At 40.4% G+C, this 10953-nt stretch overlaps 1 protein-coding gene across 1 annotated transcript in view; it reads left to right on the top strand.

Moving 5' to 3' along the window:
• Positions 1–8224, top strand: part of ME1 (malic enzyme 1) — a 239911-nt gene extending 231687 nt beyond the window's left edge. Inside the window, exons 13-14 of the mRNA XM_002714552.6 lie at positions 2463–2561; positions 6615–8224. Of these exons, the coding sequence (XP_002714598.2) occupies positions 2463–2561; positions 6615–6785 (270 nt within the window). The 3' untranslated portion in view covers positions 6786–8224. The remainder of the gene's footprint in view (positions 1–2462; positions 2562–6614) is intronic.
• Positions 8225–10953: the final 2729 nt, after the last annotated feature.

Consider the following 10953-nt stretch of genomic DNA (forward strand, 5'->3'; position numbering starts at 1 on the left):
GAAAAAAAGCCACTAAGCCATGTTGCACTGTCATCAGCAGTCCTTGAATCTCCTCATCTCAGCCTTATGGGACGGGGCAGCTATGGTTGTATGGGTGGCAGGGCTGATTCTGTCACCACTTAGGGTCTGAGGGAGATGGAGGCCACACTTATTTAGGGACATCCTTATATATTAGAATACTTACTGTATCTTTGTCCTAATGTTTGGGGCCATAGGCACCCATTCTTGGGTAAAGGAAAAATGTTATTCAATATCCTGTTACAAAGGCAAGAAACTAATAGGCAAATAATACATTTTATACAATTATGATTAATAATTCATCATTATAACCACATATTATAATATTTTATGTAAATATGTAAGCTACTATCAATTAAATAAGAGTTATTCTAATAACTTTAACTCCTTCTTCCTCCCACTATTCCATTTCTTCCTAAGTGTCCCACGTCACAAGTCCTCAGGCACCCACAAGATTTAACCCAGACTCCTTGTTTGGCATCGACAGTGCCCCAACCCTTGCTTCTCTACACAGATCCTCTGCTCCCCCACATCAAGAAACATCCACTGAGTGCTGCTCCACTGCTCTTGGTCTGACTCTGGTCTTCTGGCTGGAATTCCCACCCTGTTCCTGTTTGCCTAACCTCCTCTTTCCTTTTGATTCTAGACTCAAGCCCCTCTGCACTTTGAAGCCTCTGTAACCAGTCTTCATCTAGATTTCTTTTTCTTTCTTTCTTTCTTTCTTTCTTTCTTTCTTTCTTTCTTTTTTTTTGACAGGCAGAGTGGACAGTGAGAGAGAGAGAGAGAGAGAAAGGTCTTCCTTCCGTTGGTTCATCCCCTAATGGCCACTGCGGCTGGCGCGCTGTGGCCGGCACACCGCGCTGATCCGATGGCAGGAGCCAGGTGTTTCTCCTGGTCTCCCATGCAGGTGCAGGGCCCAAGCACTTGGGCCATCCTCCACTGCACTCCCGGGCCACAGCAGAGAGCTGGCCTGGAAGAGGGGCAACCAGGACAGAATCCAGCGACCCAACCAGGACTAGAACCCGGTGTGCTGGCACTGCAGGCAGAGGATTAGCCTATTGAGCTACGGCACTGGCTCCTCTAGATTTCTTAACACTCATATTTTACCGTTAACCTAGTCTGTCTTCTCTTTCACTATTCTCATTTTATTCCTATACCCTATTACCTCATGAAATTATAAATCTTTCAAGAACAGGAAGTGCTTTTTGGACTTTCCTGTAGTGTTATATGTTCAGAGTCTTATGTTTTTGGTGGTGGGCAACAAAACAACATTTTGAAAATAATTTCATGATTTAAAAAATGTAAAATATATTAAGGGATATTAACAAATTAAAAAAAAAAAGATTTATTTACTTCCTGAGAGGCAGAGTTACAGACAGAGGGAGAGACAGAGAGAGGTCTTCCATCCGCTTGTTCACTCCACAAATGGCCACAATGGCCAGAGCTGAGCCAATCCAAAGTCAGGATCCAGGAGTTTCTTCCAGGTTTCCCATACGGGTTCAGGGACCCAAGCACTTAGGCCATCTTCTACTGCTTTCTCAGGCCATCAGCAGAGAGCTGGATAGGAAGTGGAGCAGCCAGGACTCAAACCGGTGCCCATATGGGATGCTGGCACTGCAGATGGATGCTTAACCTACTATGCCACAGCGCCAGCCCCAACAAACAAGTTTTACTGTTCAAACTGCTGCAAATGAGGAAGGCTTCTTTCTTCCTCTCCACATCCAATTTATTTCTATTAAACAAAGCCCGAGCTTTGAGCTAATTTAGATCCAGCCCCCTAGAGACTTAATCAGAGTCTTGGAGCCAAGGGGAGGGGCAGGGGGGACTTCAAATTGCTGCCACATCTGTGTCTTCGCTTAGGAGAGTTCAATAAATAACTCTGATTTAGAACGGGGTAATGGGTTGGGGACAACAAAACTGAGGCCAGTCTCTGTAAGATTGATATCCTACTTGTGATATGGCTCTGAGATAGCTCTCTCAGCCTCCTGCTCTACCTCCTATAACTGCCCTCCTGTGCTTTCCCCATTACTTCTATCATCTATCTTCCTTCCTTCCTTCTTCCCTTCCTCCCCACCTCTTCCCTCCCTTCTTCCCTCCCTCCCTCCCTCCTTCGCTTCCTTCCTTCCTTCCTTCCTCTTCTCCCTGCTCGCCTAGTGCATCAGTTGGAAAGTTTGCAGTATCTCGTGACACAGTAGAAAAGTGACTTGACTGAGAGGAAACCTGGATTCTGTTCCCATCTTTTTCACTAACTGTGTGATCCCAACAATCACCGGCCTCTCTCAGTTTTTCCATTGATAGAGGGGAGGTCAAGTTATGGGATCATACTAATGTGATTGGTTTCCGTGCATGGCCTTTATATGAGACCATTCATTTAATATCCACATAACTACTACATGGTGTACAGTGAAGTGTAAACTTCTTTTTTCTTTTCTATTATTTTTAAGGTAATATCTCAGCAAGTATCAGATAAACACTTGGAAGAGGGCCGACTTTATCCTCCTCTGAATACCATTAGAGATGTTTCTCTGAAAATTGCAGAAAAGGTAAAACCACTCTTGATTACTTTTCCTTCCATCTGTTGGTAAATATGCATGTTTAAATATTAAAAATCTGTTTCTTTGAAATGTGTCTCTGTATCAGGTGATTATGTCAGAAGTCAGGGAAAGGAGGTCCATTGGCTCAGTAGAGCTTATAAACTATGCTTGATCCTTACAAAGGAGTTGAAGAATTGGCGTTTATGTTCCCATTGTTCTTTTTCTTCTATACTTTAAATAATTCAATAGGGTTTCTTTTCAGCCAGGCTCCTCTCACTGCACCTCTTTTTTGTTTTTTTTTTTTTTTCTTTTCCCTATCACCCTTGTGATAATTGCCAAAATATTGCAGAAATGGTAGGGCGACGTTCAGGATCACGTCATGTGCCATCTCCATGTTTCTATGATGTGGCATAGTAAAAGACTAAGATCAGAACAGTAATACTGGGCAGAGGGCAAAACAATGAGGGCAGAGAGCTTGAAAGCTGTTGAGGTGGCCAGTGAGCTGTTGCAGGAGTTAGCCAAGAAGAACCTAAAGGCAGGGACATTTTCTATAACTAAACTGAGAGAGAAATGGATATTTTTTTTTGTAATTCAGTTGTATTTTCTAAGAATTTCAAAACCAAATACCACTGCTTAAACAATAGAAATTTATTTTCTCAGAGCTGGGCACTAGAAGTGCAAGATCAAGATTTCAGCAGTTCTGGTTTCTTCGGAGCCCTCTTTCTGGCAGGCGGATGGCCATCGCTGTGCTTTGTCCTCTCGTGGTCTTCTCTGTGTCCATTTTCCCCTTCTTATAAGGATAAAGTCAAATTGGATTAGGGCCTACCCCAGTAGCCCAGTTTTAACTTGGTTACCTCTTCAAGGGCCCTAGCTCTAATCACAGTCATCTTCTTAGCACTAGTGGTTGGGGCTTCAACACATGAATTGGAGAAGGGGCACATTCAGTCTATAACAGAAGTTGTGTGTTTTAAGCTGGGGATTTCCAACCTCATTACTCTGGGTATTTGGGCTTGATGACTCTTTTTTTAATTTTTTTTTATTTATTTTTTTTTTTTATTTTTTGACAGGCAGAGTGGGCAGTGAGAGAGAGAGACAGAGAGAAAGGTCTTTCTTTGCCGTTGGTTCACCCTTCAATGGCCACCGCGGCTAGCATATTGCAGACTGCAGCCGGTGCACCACGCTGATCCGATAGCAGGAGCCAGGTACTTATCCTGGTCTCCTATGTGGGTGCAGGGCCCAAGCACTTGGGCCATCCTCCACTGCACTCCCTGGACACAGCAGGGAGCTGGCCTGGAAGGGGGGCAACCGGGACAGAATCCAGTGCCCCCTTGATGACTCTTATGAATGCTGTGCTGAGTATTTCAGAATGTCTAACAGCATTGCTGGCCTCTGTCCACTAGATGTCAGTAGAATCTGCACATTTTTAACAAGAGGAAATGTTTCCAGATAATTGTCAAGTGTTCCATTGTAGGCCAGATTGCTCATGGTTGAAAATCACTAGTTTAAGCTATTACAAACTTAACAACACCATTTAAGATTCACATATAATTATCTTGTTGGCTGAAGGCATTTTAGGCATTTAGGTAATAACCTGCTTAGTTATTTATGAGAGAGTATGCTCACATTTTCTACTAATACATATCTACTAGTTTTTAACTAGTTCTAACTATTAATATACTGAATCCACATTATAATTTTAAGCTCATTTTGATGACTTGAATGAAGAGGAGTTAGTATATGAATAGAGGAGAAACTAAGAAAATAGGGGACAGCAGTGAAATACAAAGATTCATATAATACACCTAGAGTAATAGAAGAATATTGAGTGCAAAGACAGAAATCAGGAAGTCATAACCATGAACCGACTTGAGAGAGGAAGCCGCTATGAGGGGTCTACAAATTTGAGGTATCAATGGCACATTCAGATGTGCGATTCTAACAAATACTTGGAGACAGCTGAAGCTTAAAGAAAAGTTGGAGCAAAGATTTGGGAATCATCTCCATGTAGTAACAAATGAAGGTCTAGAAATGGTTGGGGTTGCCCTGAGAGCAAGTATAGGAGGGAAAGAAAACCTAGGCTAGGCTGTAGTTAATTCTATCTAGAAGCAGAGGAAAGAAACCAGACAGGAAAAGAAGTGGTCAGGATTTTAAAAGGAGACTCAACACTGAGCGTCATGTGAGAAATGACAGAAGAGATGATTTCAGGGTGGACGTAGAAACAGAACCAAATCCTGAAAAGAAAAATGGATGAAGACTTTTATTGGGTACGTGGGAAGTTATCAGAAACTTTTCTAATAGCAATTGCAGTAGTACAAGAGGTGCTCATGGTGCTTAGGAAAGCAAAACAGCAGCAGCAGCAAAACGTAAGCCGCTCTTCCAGCAAGTTTGCACTGCCAAGAAGGAGAGTGGAGGCTTCATTGGGAGAGGGGATCTCACTGCAGTGCCTGGGAGCGTACTGGATGTGGTCATGGTTACACAAATCTGCCAAGTCACAAAAATAATTTGTCCATTGAAACGCTTGAATTTTGGGGCTGGTGCTGTGAGATAGTTGGTTAAGCCTCTGCCTGTAATGCCAGCATCCCATATGGGCACTGGTTTGAGTCCCAGCTGCTCCATTTCTGATCCAGCTTCGTACTAATATGCCTAGGAAAGCAGTGGAACATGGCCCAAGTACTTGGGCCTCTGCACCCCATGTGGGAGATGCAGAAAAAACTCTTGGATCCTGGCTTCAGCCTGGCCCAGCCCCAGCCATGAGGCCATATGGGGAGTGAACCAGCAGATGGAAGATCTCTCTGTCTGCCTGTCTGTCTCTCTCTCACCTTTCAAATAAATAAATTGTTTAAAAATGCTTGAATTTTCTGACAAATTATACCTCAGAAAAGCTGTTTTAAAAGTAATAATACCAAAGTATTGGCACTTTGAAAAGTAGAGAAAAGAAAAATAACCACTATTCTGCAATAAGTATTGCTATTATTTTTGTGTGTTTGTTTCTTGTATTTTAAAAAATGATTGCTTTCTTTTCTAACATCGTTATAATAATTGTGTTTATACATTCTGTTTCCTGCTCTTCATTGCACAGTACAGTCTTTAATTTTCCATAAGTGTATAATTTCACAATGAGAAGAAACAGTAATTCTAATACTCTTCAAATGAGACTTATCCAAACAAGTTTTCATACAATTAGCTCCTCAGTGATAATTTTTTAGAATGACATATGTGAATTAAACAACACATATGAAGTGATTAATTTTGAAGAAAAGGGAAATCCACTTTTCTCTAAAACAGAAAAGTAGAGAAAGGGAGCATGTATGAAGATAGAGAGGAGATAGCAATTGAGATCATTTTCTCTGAGAAGTTGGAATTCTCTCAATAGAATAAGGAGAGTCAAATGGAAATTTGAAGATGGGGAAAAGTTTGGAATTATCTTTGGGGAACTACAGGAGGAAGATTTTAAGACAAGTATACGCATACTATGTGTAGTCACGTGGACCTAAGTATGGGAAAGTATGTCATGACAGAAAACTCATGCACGGTTCTATGAAAGACAGCCATGCAAGGAGAAAGCCAGCATCGAGGAGTCAGAGTGGAACAGAATGGTGTGAGTAACACGATTCTGTGACTCTAGCAAGGAGCACTGACCATGACTGTGATTAGGTGAGTAGGACCAGAGGACCGTGCAGAAACAAAGAGATTTTTATCTACCGTCAGAACAGAAATTCTTGAAAATTCAAGGTATCAGAGTTCAAGCTTAACAGGACTATTCAAGTATGTAGTTCAAGTTAATTACCAGTCATGCCACGTCAAGACTTCTACCAGCTTCTCTGAGAAATCTCCACTAGTCAGACTTTCCTTAGTTACTAGCAGTCCCTCCCCCCACATTGGGAGATTGGTAATAGATTTTTCATTTTATATATTCTTTAAGTGTGTTTTTATGATAATATACTGTATGTTGGTAGAAATATATGATATAAATTAATTTTTTGAAACAGAAGAAAGCTTCAGATATGTGCTCACCATCACCTCTATTCATTAAAGTAATTAATATTCTTTTCTCATTGCTAGATTGTGAAAGATGCATACCAGGAAAAGACAGCCACAGTTTATCCTGAACCACAAAACAAAGAAGCGTTTGTCCGCTCCCAGATGTATAGCACGGATTATGACCAGATTCTACCTGATTGTTATTCTTGGCCTGAACAGGCCCAGAAAATACAGACCAAAGTTGAACAGTAGCATAATAGCCGGCGTTTCTAACTCCATTAATGAGATCTTGAAGTCTTTCATAGTTTTTAAAGGTTTGAATCTTTTCTGATGATTCATAATATGTTTAGAGCAAAATAATTTTACTTTAACAGTCTCAAAACTTATGGAGGGATATTAATATAAATTAGAATAAATGTTATAGTAGGCAATTTTGCTTCATTTACCTTCCAGTTACTTATGGTTTCTATTTTAATTATTCTGGCCAAATTCTGTTTAATAGTTATTGTACCTACTACTGAGAAACTCATCATTTTTATATAGGGAATTAATGGGAAGACCAAAATTAGTAATACACTGATATGATCAACATTAAAACTCATAATACTTTTGTTGAGCATTTTGTTAAATTTTGTTTTTTTAACGAAGACAGACATGAACTTAGACATAAATGAACTTTTGCTAAACAGAAACAACACTACTTTGCTACCTGGAGAAAGATAACTTCTCAGGTATTTTTATTTCAGTCCCAGATTATATTTGTTCTTTTTGTGCAACTGAATTCTAATATTTCTAAGAGAGATCACTGCTGTTTACAATGCCCTGTGCAGTCTTAGTTTTGAATTTTCTTTTGTCATTGAACATCTCTCAGAGTAAAGCTCTGATCACCTTCACCGTGGGTCAGAAATCCCTCTAACAGCACCTTTGCTTCCTGCCGACCAAATGCCGTATCCTGCAGCTACCGCACTGCTGCTGCAGGGCCTTTGTGAGCTGTGGGCCTCGTCTAGAAGTCAGCACCTTCAGTTCAGCACAGTCTGAGCCATGAGGACTGAAAGGAGGCTAGTTAAGAAGATCCTTGAGGAAGGGCTGCCTGCGGAGCTGACCTGCAAAGGCAAGGATCTCAGGAGTCAGGAGCAAGACCATGACTCCCAGACAAACTGGATCCCTCGTGTCTCCTGGATTAGCTCAGTTAGCAGAGCTTGCTATGTTATAGTAACCTCCCTGTCCTGTAAGTTTGGAGAAAGTTTTGTAACTACATCCCTGGTATCAGAAATTATCATTATATCAGATAGTATAATATTTTAGTTACCGAGACTATTTACTTAGAACATGATTGATAAAATGGAAAGAATTTTAAAGCTGAAGCTCAGGTGCAATAACATTGGCTATTTATTTATAGAATTTTCTGTTTTTGAAGTAATGCTGTAGAAAATGTAAGAAGAAGTTCAATATAAACTGAACTATAATTTTACTGAGAGTTGAATGTCACACAAACTGTTTTAGGTGTGGTTTGGGTATTTCTAAAAGTAACATTTAGCTAAGGGTTTCCTCAAGATAGTTATTTGGAAAAGACTCTGAATGCTTACCTGTTTCTTTTGTTTCCATGTTGTCTTAAAGCTCTAACTACGTGTATTCTCCTATGCAAAAGATTTATTAAAGCATAGAAACATTGAATAAGTAAAATTATAAAATAATTGTCATTTTTTCTTAAAACCTTGTTACATTTTTAAAATAAAAATTTTGCTTGGTATTGGGGGTCATATGACAAGGTATTACGAATTCTTAAAATATTCTGATAGCTGCTAATTTCAGTATGAACTCCATTTAATATATATGTAATCATAAAAACTAGGTCCTATTAGGAGTGAGCTACTTCATTGTCCTCAGAGAAAGACAATGGAACAAACACAGGATAGTTATTAGATGTTAAGCATTCTACACACATTGCCTTATTTAATGTAATCTCAATTTTTAAAAATTTTCTTTTAGCATCATAAAATAAACAGGTGGTACTGATGTTAATAATATATTTTTTTTAAATAGTATATCCAAATGTTATCATTTCAGTATATAATCAATATAAACATTATTGAGCTATTTTACAGTATGGGTTCATTCTGAGACTTCAAAAATCTAGTAAATATTTTATTCTGAAATTTTAATTCAGGGGCTGTCGTGGCATGGTGGGTAAAGCCACAGCCTGCAGTGGCAGCATCCCATATAGGTGTTGTTCAAGACCTAACTGCTTTACTTCTAATCCAGCTCCCTGATAATGTGCCTGGGGAAAGCAGCGAAAGGTGGCCCAAGTGCTTGGGCCCCTGCACCCATGCGAGAGACCTGGAAGAAGCTCCTGGTTCTTGGCTTTGGCTTTGTCTGAGCCCTAGCTGTGGAAGCCATTTGGGAAGGGAACATCAGATAAAGGATCAATTTCTCTCTCTCTCTCTCTCTCTCTCTCTCTCTCTCTCTCTCTCTCTCTCTCTGCCTCTGTATGACTCTGCCTTTCAAATAAATAAATAAATCTTAAAAAATGTTAATTCAGTTCAGACTAGCCATGAGGGCTCACTAGCTGGCTAATGACTGCCATACTGTGCTGATCTAGAAGAGACAGTTATATACAACAGCCGAATATAGCATTTCCATACGAGAAGTGAAACTTACTTAAGTCTATGGGAAATATTTTCTCAAAATTGTTTTGGTAAACAATGCCTCAACAAAGCAGATAAAAATTGATTTGTCCCAGGCTTGTGCGCTTGCTCTCTCTGTTTTATTAAGATGTATTTACTTATTAGAAAGGCAGAGCAACAGAGAAAGGAGAGACAAAGAGATCTTTTATTTTCTGGTTTACTCTCCAAATTGCTGCAACAGCCAGATCTGGGCCAGGCAGAAGCTGGGAGCCTAGAACTCCATTGTGGTCTCCCACATGGGTCGCAGAGACTCAAGTACTTAAGCCATCTTCCCCCACCTCTCAGGTGTATAACAGAGTGACCAGGACTCAGGCTGGCACTCAGATATGGAATTCTAGTGTTTCAAGCAGCCACTTAACCCACTATGCCACAATGCTGCCCCCCCGCCCCACAGGCTCTCTTCAGTCAGCTATGCAAATTAGGAAGGGGAACACTGACTAAGAAAATCAATGCATTTAACAATTTTTTATATGTTGTTATTAGCAGAGGAAATGTAAAAATCTGTTGGAGCACATGAATACATGAGTTAGACAGAAGGGGAGGGGTCAGGAAAAGGAAGCAGTAACCAGAAAGATAAAGAATAAGCAGGAGCTAGCCAAATGGTGCCTGAGTGCATGCGTGTGTGTGTGTGTGTGTGTGTGTGTGTTGGGAGAGTCAAGTGTTACCACTTCTCGGCCTTTTGGCTAAGATCAAGTGTAGAGTCAAGTGTTTTAGGTAGAGAATAAGAATGTATTCAGGTATCCCAGGCAGGAAAGGACATTACATATGGAGAACTGAAAGCAAGAAAATGTTAAACCTGTTTCATTTAATAAGCATACATGCAAAAATATTAAACAAATCCAATGATGTATTAAAAACACAATGTTGATTACTGTCTACAATAACAGGAAATCAGATAAAGCTATGATAAAGAAAATAGTGTGTTAGTAAGGAAGAGATAATAATATAATTTTTTCAGATAATATCTGCATACACATCCAGCAATAGTAAAAACTATTAAAGAGAGTCCAGGTTTTCCATATGCAAAATCATCTTTAAAAAGCCGTAGAATTTTGGGGCCGGCACCGTGGCTCACTTGGTTAATCCTCTGCCTGCGGCGCCGGCATCCTATATGGGCACCGGGTTCTGGTCCCGGTTGCTCCTCTTCCAGTCCAGCTCTCTGTTGTGGCCCAGGAGTGCAGTGGAGGATGGCCCAGGTGCTTGGGCCCTGCACCCCCTGGGAGACCAGGAGGAAGCACCTGGCTCCTGGCTTCGGATCCGCACAGTGCGCCGGCTGTAGCAGCCATTTGGGGGTTGAACCAATGGAAGGAAGACCTTTCTCTTTGTCTCTCTCTCTCACCGTCTAACTCTGCCTGTCAAAAAAAATAAAAAAATAAAAAATAAAGCAGTAGAATTTTTCTATCTGCAATGATCAACTAGATGTTAAAGGCAAAAAGGAGTTATAATTTACAACAAGAATAAATGATATGATATTCTGTGAGGAAAAATTTTGAATTCCACTAAAAAAAATATAAAAGATGTGAAAAGGGGTTGGCATCGTGGAGCAGTGAATTAAGCCACCACTTGCAACGTGGGTTATCCTATATTGAAATGCTGGTTCAAATTCTCCACTTCTGATGCAGCTCCTTGCTAATGCACTTGGGAAAGCAGAGGAAAATGGTCCCTACCACCCACATGGGAGACCGGATGGTGTTGCAGACTCCTGACTTCAGCCCGGCTCCTCTCTCTGTGTCACT

Source organism: Oryctolagus cuniculus, chromosome 5 (genome assembly GCF_051225735.1).
Source record: "Oryctolagus cuniculus isolate XC-2025 breed Fujian yellow rabbit chromosome 5, ASM5122573v1, whole genome shotgun sequence".
In the NCBI taxonomy this organism is placed as follows: Eukaryota; Metazoa; Chordata; class Mammalia; order Lagomorpha; family Leporidae; genus Oryctolagus; species Oryctolagus cuniculus.